General features: G+C 32.5%; 2 protein-coding genes across 2 annotated transcripts; both read right to left on the bottom strand.

Moving 5' to 3' along the window:
- Positions 1–815: 815 nt before the first annotated feature.
- LOC145088144 (DNAse I-like superfamily protein) lies at positions 816–4,640 on the bottom strand. Its single transcript, XM_079026366.1, has 16 exons — positions 4,484–4,640; positions 3,847–4,357; positions 3,607–3,773; positions 3,382–3,447; positions 3,238–3,290; positions 3,088–3,169; positions 2,954–2,997; positions 2,802–2,874; positions 2,632–2,724; positions 2,500–2,532; positions 2,332–2,420; positions 1,815–2,247; positions 1,638–1,723; positions 1,436–1,520; positions 1,255–1,338; positions 816–1,061 (listed from the first exon to the last, which is right to left on the bottom strand). The coding sequence occupies exons 1-15, from the start codon at positions 4,562–4,564 to the stop codon at positions 1,255–1,257; spliced, it is 1,980 nt and encodes a 659-aa protein (XP_078882492.1). The 5' UTR covers positions 4,565–4,640; the 3' UTR covers positions 816–1,061.
- Positions 4,641–11,242: 6,602 nt separating this feature from the next.
- LOC145088136 (lysine-specific demethylase JMJ26-like) lies at positions 11,243–15,112 on the bottom strand. Its single transcript, XM_079026358.1, has 11 exons — positions 14,904–15,112; positions 14,691–14,815; positions 14,514–14,610; positions 14,286–14,430; positions 14,121–14,184; positions 13,144–14,023; positions 12,746–13,031; positions 12,579–12,664; positions 12,350–12,469; positions 12,156–12,264; positions 11,243–12,072 (listed from the first exon to the last, which is right to left on the bottom strand). The coding sequence occupies exons 1-11, from the start codon at positions 15,078–15,080 to the stop codon at positions 11,393–11,395; spliced, it is 2,769 nt and encodes a 922-aa protein (XP_078882484.1). The 5' UTR covers positions 15,081–15,112; the 3' UTR covers positions 11,243–11,392.
- Between the last annotated feature and the right edge of the window lie 6,392 nt (positions 15,113–21,504).

Here is a 21,504-nt window from a genome sequence, read left to right as displayed (position 1 = left end):
TCCTAACATGTTTGATTTCTATTAATTTGCAAATGGGTTAAATATTCAAACTTGTTTTTGCAATGGATATTTGCCCAAACGGCTTGTGAAGTTTTGCATCATAAATTACTAATTAGTTAATCAAACAATCAAACAACTGATCATTGATTACGTTTATCAGAATAATGGATTAATCAAACAACTGTTCATTTTGTTTATTGTATGTACATCATCAAGGGCTAGATGCGTTGTTTACCTCAAATCTAAATATCTAATCAATTCATCGGAGAAGACGAACCAGCACTCTGGAGAGATTACTTGGTATGGAAGGGAGGTAAAGGTTGATGGAACCCATTTAAAATAATAATATACTAATGACAAATTAAAAATAAATAAACATATATATTAGGGTTCAAATCCACAACTAAACTACATCAAAACAACTATTTTTGCAAGTTAAAAGGTTATTAGACCATACCCACAAAAACGAGCAGTTTTTTCCTCAAAATGTTGTGTTTCACATGATATTTTTATGTTCTATTCAAACATAATCATAACATCAATCCGAGAATTCACCATAGTGATATGGAATCAACACAAATATTCAGTAATATGCTTCATCTATTCTTATAACCTCTTGTATTAGCTTTTGGGAACTTCTGCTTGTATAAGTTGATATTCTAGATACAGATATTTTTTGAATTTTCAATATGCTCGGAGTAAACAATTTTTGGGGAAGTTGGGACGATCATCTACCTCTTACAATAACATAACAGCTATCATGCTCTCTCTTATATAAAATAGAGTAAAAGTTAGCATAGCATCACTGTTATGGATTTGATAACCAAAGCAAAAGAGCTAATATGTCATTTGCAATTAATCATTCCTATTGCTTAAAAAGTCACAACAGAAATGTATAAATATACACATAACCTAACCTTTGTCAAATCAGCCCACGTAAACATATTTTAGGTGAGAATTACATTCCAAAGATACTTGTATTTTAGGCTTTAGCAAAACACAAATCCTCTTTGTTATCTAAGTCATTGTAGGATCTTCACGTATAGCCTCATTCTTGCAAACTGATATAATCAAACAAGAATCCATCAAAAAGTTAATTATCATCCGTATACATGGAAAAGATCATCTATACACTGATATGAAGCCTAAAGAAAGTATGTATATTGGCTTTTGAATAGAAGAGTTAAAAAGCCTAATTTACAGACAAAAGACAATAATGCCACTAACATAAAAGGAAGAATAAAAGATCCATACCTAAACATCTTGTGATGTTTCATCATTCACGTCTTTACTGAAAGCCAACTCAGCAACCAATGCAACATGATCACTTCCCCATCTCTGTCAAGACAAAAATTATTTTGACATATATATCCAAATAACATATTCTCATAACTCACATAACATAATGATAAGAATAAATACAAGTAAAAGATACCTTTGTAGGAAATCCAGGAGTCCACTGCATTGCATGTTTTGGTATAGGAGCAAGGATCCTCACAGTCTGGAGACCATCAGATCGCCTTCATGTAAACAAATACGAGTCAAACCTTGTTTTTTTTTTTTTTTTTTTTTTTTTTTTTTTTTTTATAATTAAAAATATATATATATATATATATGAAAGGGAGATGATGAGTCACCAAATGTAATCAACTGTCCCTTGGAAAGTCCTATGGTAGCTAGTCACCTGGGGCTCCCCATTCGAGTCTCTTGTTCCTGAATAATCCTAAAATACAAAGTTACAAACATAATTACAAAAACTCGTTAACTTTTAAAATAAATAAATTGGATGCAAACAAGAAGAGAAAGATGGGCACCTCAACTTCTGAATAAGTGCTTCTTAATCTCAAAGGATGTTCCATAGTTGTGCATTCTGAACTTCCTGTTGCAGCCTCTATTTCCATTGGGGTCCACCCTGATGGGTCATAACCATAACCAGACTTCTCAGGAGTTCCTCCTGAATCCAGCTCACCACCCTCAGAGCTCATGTTCACTCCCACAAACTCAGATCCATCAGCCCCGTGTAACTCAGACAAAAATGAAGTGGAATCCTCACTCACACTTACAGATACATCTTCCATGCCTTCAAATATTTCTTCTGTTGATAATGTCACAGTAGTGTTTCCAGCATTGCCCTCAACTTTTTCATGTTCATGTGTTTTATCAGGAAGCAAACTAGTGGTTTTTTCGTCTTCCTGCTGGACTTCCTTGTTATCAGGAGATTGAGTTGCATTATCAGTTGGCTGAGTTCTACAAAAATATGCAACCTATTTATTTTTAGCCATCATTTTGTAATTTCTAAATAGATTATGATATGATGATATTGATACATACCTGAAAGTATTAGTAAACTGTCTTTTGGGTCGAATTTCACCAGAATCTTGACCTGATATCTTGTTTCTAGGAAGTTCAGATACATTTAACTGCATGGAGAGGTAAATTTAGCAAAGAATAACAAATTTAACCAACTTTTAGTATTTGGAACGTTATTTAAATTTTAACCTTTTGATCTGATATGAAGTTATACAATGAACTCTGAAGTAAAAAAGAGGAAACAGTTATTGGGATATAAATACAGTCAAAATTTGAGGTTTAGATATGTACAATGGAAGAGTTAAGATACATCATACATACCTTAGGGGTAGAGTTAAAATCTCCACAAAGAACAACAGGAGCATTATCCCAAAGTTTTGATGTAGCATAAGCTCTTTCTAGAAGAACCCTAACCTGTTTGCGAAATGTGAAGGAGAAGTAAATTTACAAGGTTCACAAATCATGACATCTTTGCATAAACAGATATATACCTGTCCAAGCTTAATCTCTCCCCTTTTAGGATTGAAAAGCACATGAATATTACATATGACTACTTTATTAGAGCTGCAGTCACATAAAAAGTGTTCAATGTAAGAATAGAAGAATTTATAAAAATAGAAGAATATGCTAAACTTAAACTTACCATATTGGTGTAGGTGATTCGGTGGAACTTTTGCCATTTAGTGACTGTTCAATGTAAGAATAACATTTAGTGAAATAATGAACACAAATATGCATTTTGTAAGTTTTTAACACTTCATTTAAGCACAAACACACCTCTAGAACACATATCTGAGCCACATTATCCCTCAGTCCAAGCTTATTGTACTCAATGGCTTCCTCATGTAAAAGCTTGAATCTAGGATAAGAGCCTAAATCTCACAACTGATTTCATAGTAAAAGCATATGATGAAAATGAAGGGATACCTTGATGAACGCCAAAATATTGCACAACCATCAACTGCCTCACCAGTTCTCATCTGATAGACAGAAAAAGGAGAAAAATTAGAAACAAACAAACAAATTTGAAAATTCCCACACAGAGACATTGACACCACTAACAGCATTTACCTTCCAAATACCACTGTAGCCCCGCATCTTTAAGTCTTCCTCAAAATCCTCAAATCTATCAACCTCCTGCATAAATGAATAAACTACTGTAAAAAACAGAAAACAAACAACTAATGAGAGCTAAGACTTTTATTTACTTCAAACTCAATTTTATAGAGTATGGACACTCAGACTGTAAAAGGAAATAGAAAGAAAGCTTAACAGAACATGAGACAGAGGAGAAACCTGAAAGCATAATATATCAGCCGACCACAATCCCAGCTCAAACATGATATTTCTTTTCCGAAACTCCCAATCCAAAATATGGCGAGGAATGTGAAAGTAAAGTTTGTTTCGATGATTAATAGCAAGGTAATCAGCAAGAATATTGTAAGAAAGGATTGTAAATCGCTCTGCACAAATGTTTACCAATATGTTAATGCCAACTTGAAGAAAGTTACAGAATTTTACACGGACATTACTTACCGCATCCAGGAGGAGGCCCTGGTTTTGCTTGCTCCCAATTACGATAGTCCAATGGCTTCGACGGACGCTGCCGGAACCGCTGTTGCGGGCGAAACTGTCCATAAGGCTGTGGTGGCTGTCCTTGCGGCCGAAACTGTTGGTTCTGATCAAAATTCGACTGCTGTTGGCCTTGATTGTAAAATGGAGGTGGCCTGAACTGTTGATTTGGATTAAAATGCGGGCGAGGTTGTCCTTGCTGTTGAAACTGTTGATTCTGATAGTAAAGAGGTGGTGGCGCGAACTGTTGGTATGGATTTGAATACGGTGGAGGTGGCTGTCCCCGTGGCTGAACATATTGGCCCTGATTAAAACGTGGATCGGAATTAGGTCGAAAATGGGAACGCGGCGGCGGAGGATTATAATCTGGCCGGAATTCACCATTATCATCGTTATTACCGCTGATAATCTTGTCGGTTGCGTGCGGACGATTGGAGAATCCTCTGCCTCGCCATTGATTCCGGCCGCCTCTGTACTGCCATGTACAACAACAAGGAAAACTCAATTAGTATGAAGTGGAAATTGGATAAAGTGTCATTAGTATATGGGCGAGTGAGTGAATGCGTGTGTGAGGTTTGAAGGGGATGGATAGGGTGATTACAGATGGGGAAGGACGGAGGGACATGACGGCTGCGGCGGTGGGGAGGAACTGCAGGGAAGGGCAGGAGCGCTTCTTCAACATTGAGCTGCTGGCGACGGTGTCCCAGGGATCTAGCGCGTTATCCACGCTCCTCTAACACACGTGTCATACACTTGCACGGGTAAACACGTTGTTTTAATTCGACAAAATTGCAAAATAAAATACATAGAAATATAGAATTATCTATTTATGTTCGAAAACTTTTTAATTAATTTTTTTAGATAAACTCTTATACTCTAAAATAAAATACATTGAAATATAGAATTATCTATTTATGTTCGAAAAACTCTTTAATTATTTTTATATCTAGATAAATCCCTCTTGATAAATGAAAATAATTTTGTCATATGTCACTCTTTCATTAATTTGGACACATGTCATTTTTTGGTATTTTTGAATAAATATCTTTTCATTTGTCATTTTCTCATTTTTTTTTATATTTTCTTAATTAACATATTCATATTTACATCTCATTTAATAGTCGCCTTAATTGAAAATAACAAATAAATTATAATATTACAACGCATATAGTATTTAATATGTTTGCTTTTAAAAAATCAAATTTAAAATTCAAATAAATTTTTATTTAAACCTTCATGGTTAATTTTTTGTTTTATCCAACCCGTTTAACATACGGTTTCACAACTAGTTTAGAAAAATATAAAAAACTCAACTAATTATTCACTTATATTGAAAAAGGTACAATCATACATCTATATGCGAAAAAATAATATGTGTAATCAAATTTTGAAGATATGAATAATTATTTGTATTTTTCTTTTATATATATATATATATATATATATATATATATATATATATATATATATATATATATATTAAAATTCTCTTTGCTTAACTACAATATACTTTCATAAGAAAATTGGCAGAAAAGGTCCCCTGTTTATGGGTTTGATTGCAATTCTCGCTTGCTTTTTGTAAGGGGCGTTTTATGCTATTTTCTCAGTTTTTTGTGGACCTGAATTTGCCTCATTGAAAGTGGGTAGTCAATGGTTGGGTCGATGTGTACGCCACGTGTGATCCACATTTACTTTTTCTTAGTCTCTTCCTTACACGTGTCTGCCTCATAGTCTGAATCGTGTCCGCCACCGCCCCAAATATATCGATTGGTGTCACCGCCTTCTCTTTCAAGGTACCCCCTCATATGCTCTCTATCTCTGTTATTCTCCCGTCGTTCCCCTAAAATGTGACCGACTCGATCACCATTATCATCCCTTAATCGGTTGTATCTCCTGAATCAGCAAACCCATTACCTTTTATCTAAAATCTCCACATCCAAGAAGAATCAGTTCTCTGCCCCTCCTCCTTCTCTCTTCTGTTATCGTTCACTTCACCATCGTATTGCATTACGATTTGGTTAGTCAACTCCTGAACTAATTTTCTTGGTTTTAATATGATTGATTTACTCACTATTGATCGCAATATCATCAACGTTTTGTCTTACGTTACAAATTCTTAAACTTCTTCAAAATTTTAGGGTATCCGCTAATTCTCACTTTGTATCTATTTGGATTTGCTTCGTTCGCGACCCATTGTTACCAGAAATTGAGAGGGAAGGGGAAAGACGAAGTGAGAGATTGAGGGTGAGTCGAACAACAACTGGAAGTAGGAGGTGCGTGGTTTTCTGGATTAGCGCCTTCTAACACCACCGAATCACCAAACTTGGTCCGCCCTCTAACAATCGATTCACCAAACCATTTTAGTTCTGACAACCAAACCTTCACTTCACTTTGTAAATCATGTATGTCTTTTTGCCTTCTGAATTCTCCGTGACTTCCTGTAAGTTGAAAAAATGATGATCTTTATAGGTATGAACCTTTTCTCCATATTAGTTATTTTATACTTTTGAACACCTTAAATTTGTTTTTTTTTCTTCTTAGGTTAGTTAGAAGTAATGAATTATGTTTACAATTTTATTATGGATACAATGCACATCGGGTGCTCGACAAAATGTCTCAAAGAATGTTCAAATGTTCTTTTGTCATGGATTTCTATAGAAGTCACGTATATTTAACACCTCTTTTAAATATTTTTTTCATTGATTATTTCTTATATATCCAACCATTAAGAATCAACAAATTTCAGATGTTCTTCACAACATTGTTTTTTCTCTCCAACTACACCAATGAAGTGTGGAAATCAGGAATCCAAAGCTTTTTCCGAAGAAGCTGGACCACCGGAGTTGGCTTTGGTGGGAGAAGTCGTCAGAAACTATAAGGTACACATTGATGACCATTTTATTTGGGATAGTTATAACCATATATGCAATAACTTGAAGCTTAACTTTCAGCCTTTAAACCTTGGATTTGGACCATGGAGTATTAGGGAATATATTTGTGGTGTCCAGGTTTGCAAACTTCTCTTCCCTTTATATTTTATGTCAACTTTATCCTTTTGGTTTTCCAAAAGTTATTAACTGTATTTTTCCTTTTATTACTTTATCAACGCATGATTCAGAGGTCTCTAAAAAGCATTGTGCAAAGATCACGTGATACAAATCCAATTTGCATTCATCATAAATGGTTACAATTTTCTACAGTTTTCTTGCAAAAAGATGAGGTGATAAAATTTTTATTTGTATATTCATATACTATAAGTGGTTACAGTTTTCTAGAGGTCTAATGCAATTTTTACAATAAAGTATAGTTTTTCGTTTTTCAATCATGAATACAAAGAAATTAAGCCCAAATTGATCAATCTTAATCTTTATTTGTCCCTCTTCAGAATGTGTTTTCCAGTGTCTTTTTGTATTGTTAATGATAAAGTTAATTTGTGTTGATTACGTATTTAATAACACAGGAAGTGAAGGCCAAGCATAGAAGAGTTACATACGATGATCTCTATAAGGTGATTGTTTATATACCAATTACAACTCTTTCTTACATGTTGGACCTTTTCGGCTCTTAATACTAATAACTTTGTTTTGGTGGTTAAATTTTACACTTTTTGTATTTTGATAGAATTGTAACAAATGAAAATTCAATAACCTGCGCTTATTGTTATCCTTGCACATTTTTTTCGATATGATTTCTAGCAAAGGTCATTGCTTCACTATAAATTCCCAAAATTATGTTGAAATGTTCACCTTGTTAGAGTTGTTGCAATCGAATTAACAGGAGAACCCACTCTTGAGTTCGAAACTGGAAGGAAGGTATCATTACAATATAATCACTTTTTTTTTAATATTATGTCTTTCATGTAGTCAACAATTTTACATATAATTTTATTTATTAATACCTATATATAACTTTAACAAATTACATGTTCAACAATCTATTTGTTATCTTCAGGATCAACTTTTTATCTAAATCCAAATATTATGAAACTAAAATTTGACCATTTTTATGTATGTAAAAATCGATCATTACCATCACTATCAATCAAAAATTATTTAGTTTAGATAAATTAGATGCTGATTGTTCAGATAGAATAGAAAGTTAGACATCCTTTTTTAAATATATTGTAGAAAATTGGATATTGCTTTATATGATATATTATAGTTTATATAAGAAATTCATGAAATTATATCATTGATCCAAACGGGCAATCAGTTTCCATTGCAGGTTCCTATTGCTTCATTAGGCACTGATTCGATTTTTGATTTTTCAATTTCTCATAGTTGTGTGTTTATTATTGTGTTCAGGTTCTGTTGGATTAATCGGACCTTTACAGGTAGGGGTACAACTTGGAAAAATGAACATTGCGGCTTGGACAAGTAAAGAAGACACGGAAAAGAAGGCGATGGAGTGCACCACGGACATTTTGGCTGAGGAGGCGTTCAGAGTTGAGTTTGAGAAACGGGTGGTTGCGTGAGAATATGCCGAGAATCTTAACTTAATGCAAAGTATGTGTTTTTAAACAAAAGGGTAAAACGGGCATCTACTCTTATTTGTTTTTTTTAATGTTATTTCACCTTTTAATTTTTTTTAAACATTATTTATGATGTATGTTCGGATTTATACACGAAGAGATAAAAATTCAAGCATGGGAAAGTCACCAGAAAGCAAAACTTGAAACAGAAATGAGAAGAACATAGGTGAATTTGGAGGTTGCAATGTCGTGGTAGAAAGCGGAAGGGAAAAAAATGAAACACATGCTCCTTCAAGAACCCAACTGTTGGAAAATATTTTTGTTGATCCAACAGGCGTTGGAATTGCACCTGATGACAATTACATTTACATGTGTGAGGACCTTTACCCAAAGAAAATGTTGTAATTCATTTCCAATTGCTACTATTTAAACAAGGTTAACTGCTTACTAAACCAAAAAAAACCTCCGTCCCATGCGGAGCGTGGGCATACCTACTAGTTATAATATAAAGTTTTGTGTGAACATAAAGATAATTGGAGGCTTTTACAAAAACATTTGATGTACTTTACGGACTATTTTGGTCGTCCAAAAGTTCTAAATTTATAGATTATGCTCTTCTGAGCCAATTTATTTGTGTGTTTATTCATCATCAAACTTAAAACTACTCTTCTTTTTGTTAATTTGATTTAATTTTTATAGTATTTTACCATGTGTTACTTTAATTGTAAATTAAATTGATGTACTTTGCGCGTTTGATCAATATTTTTTTTTCCAACTCAGGGGTCTGTATCATTCGGTTTTATATCGGATTTAGTCCCTAGTCAAGCTAAAAAGACTATTATTGGTTCTTGCATATGTTGGTCTAGTTAAATAACTTCCACAATATATTACTTGTGAATAAAGAAATGAATACGTGGCACTTGATTATTGCTTCCTCTATATGTTGCCCTAGTTATTCGTTTTCCATAGAACTCATTTCTCTCTCTCTCTCTCTCTCTCTCTCTCTCTCTCTATATATATATATATATATATATATATATATATATATATATATATATATATATATATATATATTCCGAGGGAGCACCTTATGAACATTATTTGGTTCCTCTTGGTTGTTTTTTTTAAATTAATTTTGACATCAATTTTTATGTGTGATCACCTCCGTTTATAAAAACTGCAACATTGTCTCCCTCAATTTTCATCCTTCCACCGCCATTGTATCCAATCACAAGTAACCAAACCTTAGCCTCCCATTCCTCTTTTTTCTCACCGAAAACATCTCTAGAAAACTCATCGGTTTCCTCTCGACCAATCCCTCTCTTCTCTTGCCATAACCCTAGCCGACGCCTTGTTTGAGTTGTGGTTCGATTTTTTAAAATCAATCGACACTCTAAAGCTTACATATAAGATCGGTTTTTAAAAATCGATTTCCACATGTCACTGAAGATTTTTGAAATTCGTTTACTGTTTCAACTCCGATGAAAACCGAACACTGCTATCGCCTGCCACAAGCAAACTGAAATGTACACAACTCTACTTAATTGAAAAACGAAGGTGAAGACATGTCGTTGAAGTCAATGTATTTAAATCATGCGAAAACAATGTATTCGGTCATGATTCTAATTAATTGAATTTTTGTTTCCCGAAAACAATACAAACAAAAAAAAACTTTAAGTTATAACAGTTATTAACCATTTTTAAATGGCACATAACAATTATTAACTCTTGATTAATAGTTATAATAATATTTTTATCACCTGTCTTATTAATTTGTATAAGTATGGTGTTGTGTCGTTTTGTAGATTGTAAAAGATCTTGACAACTGAGTACGATTCCCTTCTTACAAATAAATTTTTATGTTTTTCTATTACTGACTTCTTACTTTTTATCTATCACCTGGGAGACCCAAATTCAGTTCATTTTCACTCCAATGAAATCTCTCGTTATCTATTACTTGAGAGACCCATATTAAGTTCCTTTCGCTACAACGAAATTTGTAATTTTTTGGTTTTATTCAAAGTTGTAAAGATCGGAATCTTATATAATTTTTTTTTCATTTTGTAAGATTGTGATCGTAAGATCCTACCAAAAATATTTTAGTACATAACAAATACATTTTCATCCATCTCTTAATTATTAAGTTAACAATAAATAATATAAAATATAAAAATACATATCCAATACATCATTAAACAATTCAAAATATATATTATACATAGTTAATTCAAGAAAAAAAAATAGTATCGATCCTACGATCTTACGATCCTACAATCTTACAACAATCTTTCCGAAAAACAATCCTTGAGATAAATTTACTTAGATGCGGTCGTAGGATCGTGTCGGAGTTGCAATCGTAACAGCATTGGTTTTATTTATTCTTTTTACGTAGAATTTTGGATATTTTGAAATACAGCCTTCATTCTTTCGGGTTTTTATGTGAATTTACCTCTAAGATTATACGTATTTCACTTTAACTCTAATACTTTCTCCCTCAATTTTTTTTAGTTTTCTTATCCAATTTTTACTCTTAGGGTTCTAGATATTTAAACTTTTCTATAATATTTTTTCCATAAATTTCATTTGGTCGTATCCACATTAAAAGTATTATCTTTATTTCGTTTAAAATAGTTTTTATGAGATTTTACAATTAAACTTTTTTAATTTTTACACATCAACAAAATCATTGAAATGTATTTTTATTAATAAAATATATTTTACGATTTGCTTATTTGGCACAAAAAGATTATTACCACATCAAAACTATTGGATAAATACAAAGATGATGAAAATGGATGGATTTTCCAATTTATTGATGTATTTCATATCATTTATCCTTTTTCTCTTTTTGGCCTTAAATTATTTTTAAAGTTTTTAACTTGTTATATTATAATTAGATCTAATCATACTGTAAATCATCTCTTCTCTTGCCTAAATATACAAAAATTCCGCAACATGGCGTGGCACAGGGTTTGTTTCTAATAATTAAGTTAGATATTACAAAAGATAGATTTTGAATACTTGTAGTCCACAAGTGAGCTAGTAGCCTTGCAAAATACCGAAACCAAGATGGCCCTTCAATACCTGATCATATTCATCACCAAATTTGTGTGCCACCTCCCGTGCCTTCTTTTTCAGAGCATCTGAAGCATTATCATACTCTAACTGTGCCACCTTCAACATCTCCTGAGCTTCCACAAACTGTTTCCATCTCCCACCCAACCTTTCCTTCAATGGCTCTAACGATTCTTTCAACGCCATCAACTCTTGTTGTAAAGGCTCGTTTCCAAATTTAAGCTTCTCAACCATGTCTATCCTCTTGTGGGCCCACGACAGATCAAATCCAAACCTCTCAAATTCTTTAAGATCCTCCCGAAGGTTAGCTAACCGGTCCTCCGCCACTGCATCCACGGATGTTTCCAGAAAACTTTTGATGACCGCATGGAATTCTTTCAAAATGGAAATCCACATTTCTTTTGCACGAATTTGAACCCCTTGAAATGTGTTTGGGTATTGGTGTTCAACAGCCTCCAGTAGCTTTTTCACCTCCAACCCAACAACATTCCCCCGCCACAATCCTTCATCAGGCATCAATGTTCTAGAAGCTTCATGAGTATGATCAGTCAACCACTCATTACTGCTGGTCTGGTCAGAATTGTCACCGCTCTCAGTATCATTCACCCAACCGTTGCTATTATTGAAATTATTTGCATGATCATCTGCGTTTTCACAAATTGCAATGTGAAATCAGAAATTTAAAAGTAGCCACTATAAGATAGGTTAATTGTGATGGTTTATGTACCCTTTGAAGTCTCAGGTACCTTCAGATCATCAATGGGGTTGTTTGAATCACTGACCCCTGCCAAATCCATCATGGCATGGTCTAATGCATATAGCATCATTTTCCCAATCTAAATATACCACAGAAAAGTAACAAGTTAGATAATAAAATTACTTATTAATATAAGCAATACTTTAATACGTGAGAGACTTTACATTTAGCTTATTTTGTTTGGCCCTGTGATTGTTGGGAAGCATACGGAGTTCGTGTTGTAAGCGGATGCATTCACCAAGACTCTCGGGTGAAACAAAGTTGAGTTCAATCTTTGTACTTGACTATAAGGAGATGGCTTTTTTTTTAATCAGCAAAATTAATAACAAACAAAACAAGATTGCATTCATACAAGTATTAAGTATTATATAGTGAGAAAAAATCTGATCTGACCTTCAAGTTTCTAACTTGATACGGACAACCAGCTGGAATAAAAACAGCATCACCCAGCTTTTGTTTGAAGCTCCATGGTTCGATTCCTATTCAGGATCAATAAATCTGTATAAACATAACAAACAATCACCAAAATAGTGAAATACATACTCGAGATCAAGACATACCCAATTCCTCTTTCAGCTTCCTTTTATGTTCTATGTTCAGGTAAAATATCCGATCATGTATAGGGTGAACAATCTTCTCAAATGCAAGACAATCAGCATGCATAAGGTCACTTGAGTGATTCCAAAGATATTTCTCTAATTTAGGTATATCTTGCCTCCTGAATATGTCCCACAGAGCACCTTCCTCCTCACAAACTAAAGCTTCATCTTGATGTTTCACCATTTTGGTATTATTAAGCTTTGTGGATGAAAGGATAGGAGATTCAGTATGTGTCAGGACATTCACCTGCAAGTTATTTAAAAAAAAAAAAACATGTAAGGAAGAAACTAAGAATCATACACAGAGTAAGAAAGGTAGAACAAAATAGGGTTTGAAGAAGAAAAGAAAGAAATCATACAGTATCAGATTTATCATAGTGAAGCTTTGTAACAGAGTTTCCATAAGCTATATCCATACGTGGACCCATGTCAGGTTTGGAAGACAAATCAGGCAACTTAACAGCCACATTCAGGCAGCCACTTTTAGGGTGTGTGTAGTCTTTGAATGGCAAACAGCCAATGAATTCAACAAAATGACGTGGCCATTCTCCTTCAGATAAGCAAGAAGGTTGCCAATCTTCTAACTTCAAAATCTCCTTTTTGAATCCACCTTCTGAGTATCCCCTAAAGAATTTGTGAAGATCAACACTCACCTTTTTCCAATCAAAACAATCGATTGCATTCACTTCACATGTATGGGAACGATTGCTATTTTTTGTGATGTCACGAAAAGCACGCCACAAAACCATTGGCTCCCAACTTAGCCCTGAGGAAGTTGAAAGCACATCATTGACTACTATAGGCTCGCCTTTTGACCAATGCAATTGGAAATGCTGCATGTCTTGTTGAGGTTGAATGTCTTTAGCACTTAGAGAATACAAATAACATCCATTAGAATTTTCTTCATTAGCTTCAGAATCATAACAACACATGCCACATTTGGTAGAAGTTTGATGAATATCAATATCATCACTTGTGTTGATTTTGTATATCTCTTGTGCTTTCTCCAAGATATTTACAACCCAATCAACAGGCATTATACGTTTCAACTCAAGAATTCCCTCATTACATCCACCAATATAAATTGGTGGGCAATGAATGCTACCATCTATAGAGAACTTCCATCCAGATTTCATACCCATATTTCCCTCACGCAAATCTTGACAACATACAAGGCATAGATCATAACCACATTCACAACTTCTATACAAGTCAAAGATATATGCTCCACATTTGTCACTACACAAAAATATAAGTTTTAATACCTTCATATAGTCAACACAGTAACATTCTTTAACAAGATTAAGTAGTCATCCCATGAGAGCAAGACTCCTACCAGTATATATTATCATCCACCTCACACTCAGCGTCTTGCAATTGTAAGTATGATAGAGACAATCCTGCCCAATGAGATAATATTAGGAAAGTAGTAAATATGGTTTTTGTTTATAGTTTTAAGTATATGAATATCTTACTTAGAAAAGGAATCAAAATAAGCTACCTTTAACCTTAGCCTCTATTAGCTTCTCCCTCAGTTGGTCTGCATTCAGACGTTTCACAAAAGCCAAAACTTTTTGTATGATATGCTTTGAGTATCGAATTTGATCAGGTTTGGAGCAAGAATACCCCTGCATCACCTGCATAAACTATTAACAAACTTGTTATGAGTATGTGGAATTACACAAGTAACAAACTAACAATAACCAAGAGTTTGCTTCAAAAAACTAACTTTAGGTGAATAGTCACGCAAGCATGCTTTGCAATTGCAATTTTTGCGACAAAAAGGGCAAGCCTTGATAAACTCCTCCTCCGATACATTGGGGTACCTATTTCAAGGCGAACACATAATCACAAAGTTGTACAGGATTCTCTTAAGAAAATGTAATTACAAGTTCAAAATTACTACCATTTAGTCATGCATGTGACGCAATATTTCTTCGATTGACATTTCTTGCACTCAACAACGCGATCTCTTTCACTCCTATGACATTGATGGCACGATTTCAGCTGCTTGTCAGCCTCATTTCCTACCTACAAGAAATCAAACTAAAATTATAGCAACTTGCGTGATGATTCCGTATGAAAACGAGCAAGAACGGTCGTAAACAACTGAAATTACGTTGATATCCGGGTTTTTTCGGCGGAGTTTCTTCTGATTGTGAGCTTTCACCTTCGCTGAAGCTGATTTCTCTGTCTTTCTCCTTTTACTTGAATTCTTAATGGGGTCAAGTTCTGGTTCCTCCATTTCAGCAGGGACCAACTTTCTTTGCAATTGCCAAGTCGATATGTGAGCCATTTTTGCTTGTGTGATCGTGGGGGAGGGCGGGCAGAAGCAGGTTACAGAAAGAGCCGCGTTAGTTTGAAAAAAGAAGCGTGTCGTATAAGATAAAGCTTTTTGAAAAAAAATTCACAAATTGGTCCTTTAGGTTTACCGTTTTCCATGAAACGGTCCCTATGAAATTTTTTCTCTAAAATGGTCCCTAATGAACAAATCTTGCACACAAATGATCCTTACCGTGGATAGATCCGTTAAGTTGAAAGAATTGTAGATAATGATAATTTATGTCATTTTATGAAACTTACTTAGTGATCATTTGTGAAATTTTACACAATAATCATTTAAAATATTACAAAGTTAGTCTTCGGGAAATGACACAGATGCCCTACAAAGTTTTTAGGATTGGTCGATTCAATCCATAAAATTTTTGTTGAGCTTTATGGGTCCCTAAACTAGGAAACGATCTGCTCTTTTAGTCTCTATCAACCTGTAATAGCGAGTTCACCATACACAGTGACCATTTAAACCAAAAAATTTTATATTGTGCCCCTATAAAGCCAAAAAAATACGTTCAAGGATCAAATGCTTATGCCACAAGATCAAAGAAACAAACCATTGAATTTCACTTTATTAGATGAAGAATATGCTTGTTGATATTGTTGATGTCAGGATCTTTCAAAATTGCTTCTCCAATAGCTCATTCTATTTCTGAAACTAAGAGTTTCTTCTTTTCTCATTTGGAAGTTTTCTCTTCTCCTAAATCACTTCCATTTTGTGGCATAAGAATTTGTTCCCCATTTTTTTTTTTTTGCTTTATAGGGGAACAATGTGAGTTTTTTTGGTTTAAATGGTCACTGTCGCATTGTGAACCGGCTATTATAGGTTGACAGAGATTAAAATAGCAGCTCATATCATAGTTTAGGGACTCATAAAGTCCGGCAAAAACTTTAGAAACTGAATCGGCCAACTCTAAAAACTTTATAGGACATTTGTGTCATTTCCTCGTTAGTCTTTCATTTTTTCCTTTTTATATTTTTTGCCCTCTTGTTTACCTTTTTTTTTATTCAAATTTCTTTTAAAATTTTTTCTTAATTTTTCACAACTTCGTCATTATATATATTTTTAAAGTTAGAATTTTAGAAATTAGTTTTTACAACATTGTTTTACATGAAATCTATGAACTATATCTATTTTTACACGAAATGTAATATTTATATAAATAAAAAATTAAAACTTATAAATTTTAATCATCATATAAATATATTTTATTTAATATATAAATAATTTTTGTTGTTTAGACTTTATCTAAAATACTCAAACTACAATACATAACTAAATATTTTGGTTTTTTTATTTTATTTTAAAAAAATTTAAAGTATAAAAACATCACTTTATTACTTTTTAATTTTTACATTATGTAATTTTAAAAATTTATCTTCGTTTATCTTATATAAACATTTTTTTTATTGTTATAAAAAAAAGTATGATGTATTATTATAAAAAAAAGTATGTTACCATACAAATAATAGTATTGCTATTTTATTTTAAAAATATAAATATGATTTTGAGTTGAGATAGAAATATTTTTCTGTTTTGGTTTCACAATATAAGTACGGTAAATTTTATATTGATTCGATATAAACTTTTGATATTTAATTTTAAATTTTTATTTAGTTGTATCAATATTTGAATATATTCCTTAATAAAGACATAAACTTTTCAAAGCAAAATTAAAAAATGAATATTAGCTAATAATTAACTACGCTACTACACATACTAAAATAATTAGCCATATGAATAATATGACATTAAATTCCGTCTAATTCACTATATATATATATATATATATATATATATATATATATATATATATATATATATATATATCAATGTTGAAAAAATCGTTCGACGGTAGCTCGACGGTCGACTAGTATTAAGGGATTAATCGGTCTTGGCGAGGATTAATCGGACACCATAGATGATTAATAAAATATTAAAATTAATCAAATATTAATATATCTTAAGAAAATATAAATATGATTTTGAGTTGAGATAGAAATATTTTTCTATTTTGGTTTCACAATATAAGTACGGTAAATTTTATATCAGTTCGATATAAACTTTTGATATTTAATTTTAAACTTTTATTTAGTTGTATCAACATTTGAATATATTCCTTAATAAAGACATAAACTTTTCAACGCAAAATTAAAAACCGTATATTAGCTAATAGTTAACTATGCTACTACACATACTAAAATAATTAGCCATATGAATAATATGACATTAAATTCTGTTTAATTCACTTTATTTAATTTTATATATATATATATATATATATATATATATATATATATATATATATATATATATCAAGGTTGAAAAAATCGTTCGATGGTAGCTCGACGGTCGACTAGTGTTAAGGGATTAATCGGTCTTGGCGAGGATTAATCGTGGATTAATCGGACACCATAGATGATTAATAAAATATTAAAATTAATCAAATATTAATATATCTTAAGAAAAACAAGTACTTCAAAATTAAAAAATAAGAAATTTTGTAATTTGAAATTTTGAAAATACGAAAATATGAATATTTTGGTATAATTTTTGAAATTTTGAAAATTGTAGAGTAAAAAAAGTTGATTTTTTGAAAATTTTTAATTTTTTTTTTATCTTTTTACTTTTGTTGATTTTTGTTGACCGATTAATCCCGTCAATACCGATTAATCCCGCCAAACCTGTTTCAGATTAATAGACTAATCCTCGATGGTTGGAAAACGCCAAGCGACTTAATCGCCGATTAATCCCGATTTCTGCAACCATGATATATATATATATATATATATATATATATATATATATCAATGAGCTTCTCAAGAAATACCATCTTGTTCTACAACATTGCATTAAAAACTAGACCTAACTTGTATAAAAAAAGTGGTTTTGAACATCTTTTACTAGTGAGTTAGAGTTGTCTTAAAACTTTTAAGTACAGTAAGAAAATGCATAAAAATGTTCGGCCATTCACTTCTTATGTTTAATTAGTGAACTTATTTCTTCTAGTTGTTCATAACTTATTTCCTTCTTTAATTGTACCTCCCCACATCCTGCTTGATTTTAAGAATCAGTTGGTACTTTTGAGAGAATAATGACTTGCCATTGTTTAAGAGGAGTTACTTTTTAATGTGATTTTATATGGTGGTTAAGGTCTATGAACACCCTTACTAATTTTGTTTGTTTTAAGGTTATCCATCACTGCAATATCATTAATCTTTTAAATATATCACATCAGCTTTTACAATTACTCGTATATCAATGCAATATGACTAATCTTTCGAAAGTGGTCCTCTACCGCCATTTCAACAACTAATTTATACATTTTAATATTTATCTTAAATATTAGTGATGAGTAATTATTTAGTAAGAAATTAACATAAAACACAGTTATATATATATATATATATATATATATATATATATATATATATATATATATATATATATATATATATATATTCAACGTTAGTTTAAATATTAAACAATGCAAGTATAAAGACAATATACAAGTCAAAAAACCAAAGGTTACCTTTAAAAATAAAAAATAATAAAATAATAAATAAGCTAACAAAAATTTGATTTCTTTAAAACTGATATCGTGATTTTCTTAAACCAATTTTAAAATCAAATATACAGTGGTAACAAATTTTGAATATTTAAACGTGTATATAATACTATTAAAATGGCCAAAATTAATTTTTACAAGCCTTTCAAAATGTGGAAATCCGCTTTCAATTTGGTTTTGCAAAATTTTTGCAAGGCTCGATGTGGAGCATTAAGGGAGCACGGAACCATTGGTTTTTTGGGGAGGTACCGTCGGTACCTCTAAGTTATGCTTCCGTGACATGTGCGGGCTCATGCGGGTTCATTTTTGGAGCTTTTGTGCGAGCTTTACAAACCGTTGTTGCATCCTCTATCTCTTTCTAAATTCTCTCTCTTCTCTTCTTTACACACTCAGCAATGTAATTAATTCCAAAACAAACAAATTGAGACCTTGATAATAATTTGCATATAAATATTAAAAGCGTGCATGTGATTCACGTGATTCAGTCTTTTTTTTTTTTAGGTTATATAATTTTGTACACATTTCATATTTTTAATGCATGATTTTTTTTAAATATTTTAGATTTTTTTTTAAATTAACAAAAGTTTTTTTAAAGAAAAAAATGTTATTTTTTATTTTTTATATTTTCTAATTTAATTAAATAAAAAATAATAATGTGGCAAATAGGTTGAGTGGGTTGAAAAAGATAGGGTTTCCATGTGTCGTGGGTTGAGAAAGATACAAAAAAAGCTGATGTGGCGGTGGGTTGAGTGGGTTGAAAGGGAAGGACTCCCTCCTCCCTAAGGAACTGGAAGTTAATGCCACATTATTTCCTAGATACTGATAAGATTTTGGCATGATATCGAATAGACGTTTTGGTAGCTTTTCATTTTACGAGGTTTTAAAAGTTGTATGCATTGAAGGTTTAACAACCAGATGCTTTAAATGTTTTGGAGACAAGAAGAATTTGTGGCTTCTTCTGCCACCTTTTAGGTTTACGTTTAGGCTATCCGGTGTGGGAGGTGGAAGACGCGTGAGAGGCTAACGTGGAGCCCCTCAAGGCGCGTGAACACCGCCCCCAAAGCGAACACTTTGATTGTGGCGTGGATGCAAAGACAAATGATTTGATTGGGCCTCTCGTTTTGACCGTTGGGGGAGGGGGGTTGGGTGATATTTGACCGCTTGATAATTAAAATAAATAAATAATCACTCAATTATTAATAAATTTCTTTATATATACACATTTTACATTTCAAACACACACACACTCTTATTCAACAAAAAATACACCTACTTCACATATTTTTATGGATCCAAATCAAAACACTCAAACACCCAAACACTTCAAATTGATAATATCTCAAATCCAACAACAATCTATATTCATCAATTTTTCATACGACCCACACTACTACTAACAACAACAACCACTACAATTCAATCAACCCCAATTTCAAGCCTTTCAACACCTTCTCCGCAATTTCAACCTCAAACTTCTGAACGTCAACAACCTTCACAATCATATCAAGTTTCATTATCTTAATCTTAACCTATAAACCTCGACAATGACGACGACAACGAATGGGTTGAAGCAACACAACCAAGGCGTATAAGGCAAAAAAAAATCAAAAGATCCAAGGAAAAAGAAAAGTACGCAATAGACCGAAGAGGAGGAGGAAACTTCAGCTAAAGTTTGGATTTTATTATCACAAGACGGGGATGTCAGCAACGCGCAAACGCATCAAAGTTTTTGGAATCGTGTTTTAGACAACTTCCACGCGTTATTAGGTAGGCAAACGAGTCGGACATACGACTCGGTCAATTCAAAATGGAAGTTTGTCGTAATAGTCCAAAATGGGTCCTTTATTCGGATACAACGCATTCGTGATCTACCACCGACTTCAACAAAAGGGCGAGAACGTCCGAGTATGACATTAGTGTTAGCCTCGACCTCAATGATGAGTTTGACGCCAAGGAGGAGGGTCCACCGGACGTCCAACTTTGTCGACCTTTGGGAAGGGACAAAGCGAGAAATGGGGCATCTTCAAGCGGAAAATCAACCAACGAGGACGTACTAGCGGAGAAAATAGACAAAACTTTAAGTTTTTTAGAAAGAAAATTTGAATGAACGTAGGAAGCCCGTCGGCGAAAAATGACACTCACCGATCTTCAAATTTTAAACATGGTGCCGCAACCGAATCTCGATCCGGAAAATTTAAGGGCATTTTTAAAAATTCAACAAGAAGTTCTCGACAAATATCACAACTAGATTCTATGTTTTTTATGCTTTTTAGTAATTTATGTTTAATTTTCTATGTTTTTTTAGTAATTTAGGTTTAATTTTTTTTAATGTTTTTTTAATAATTTAGGTTTAATTTTCTATGTTTTAATGTAACGTGGTTTCAATTAATGTCAAACATTTTATTATGTTTTTATTTAATTTAATCGCAAAAAAAAAACATTTTCCAGTAAGTTGGTGATGAAGCTGACATTGTACACAAATGTGACAATGCTTTTTCGGTGGGTTGTTGGTGACCACTCCCCATAGCCTTAATGCAATTCTAGTATTTAAAAGCATAAGTTTTCATAGGGGTGACAATCCTCGACCCAACACTAACCCAACACGAAAATAAACAGGTTTGGGATGAGATTATATATATATATATATATATATATATATATATATATATATATATATATATATATATATTTGATTATCATTTAATCGTTTTTCGAATTCCAAAACTGCAAAACATCTTCGAGTCGAATTAACGTGCCTAGCCCCTAAGAATCCCCTAATCAAAAAGAAATTCAATCATCAGTCTCCAAACTCACGAC

Source organism: Lactuca serriola, chromosome 1 (assembly GCF_051521515.1).
Source record: "Lactuca serriola cultivar US96UC23 chromosome 1, Lser_US96UC23_V15, whole genome shotgun sequence".
Classification (NCBI taxonomy): domain Eukaryota; kingdom Viridiplantae; phylum Streptophyta; class Magnoliopsida; order Asterales; family Asteraceae; genus Lactuca; species Lactuca serriola.
The sequence above is the reverse complement of the archived record's forward strand: the minus strand, read 5'-3'. Positions and strand labels throughout refer to the sequence as shown.

Excerpts from the sequence above, each read along its gene's own strand:
- LOC145088144 (XM_079026366.1), bottom strand. The coding sequence starts at position 4,564 with ATGTTGAAGAAGCGCTCCTGCCCTTCCCTGCAGTTCCTCCCCACCGCC. Across the intron at positions 3,774-3,846 it reads AGGGCCTCCTCCTGGATGCG|AGCGATTTACAATCCTTTCT; the intron begins GTAAGTAATGTC and ends ACATTTGTGCAG. Across the intron at positions 1,339-1,435 it reads CTCCTGGATTTCCTACAAAG|AGATGGGGAAGTGATCATGT; the intron begins GTATCTTTTACT and ends TTGTCTTGACAG.
- LOC145088136 (XM_079026358.1), bottom strand. The coding sequence starts at position 15,080 with ATGGCTCACATATCGACTTGGCAATTGCAAAGAAAGTTGGTCCCTGCT. Across the intron at positions 13,032-13,143 it reads ACTATGATAAATCTGATACT|GTGAATGTCCTGACACATAC; the intron begins GTATGATTTCTT and ends AATAACTTGCAG. Across the intron at positions 12,265-12,349 it reads CCAAACAAAATAAGCTAAAT|ATTGGGAAAATGATGCTATA; the intron begins GTAAAGTCTCTC and ends TGGTATATTTAG.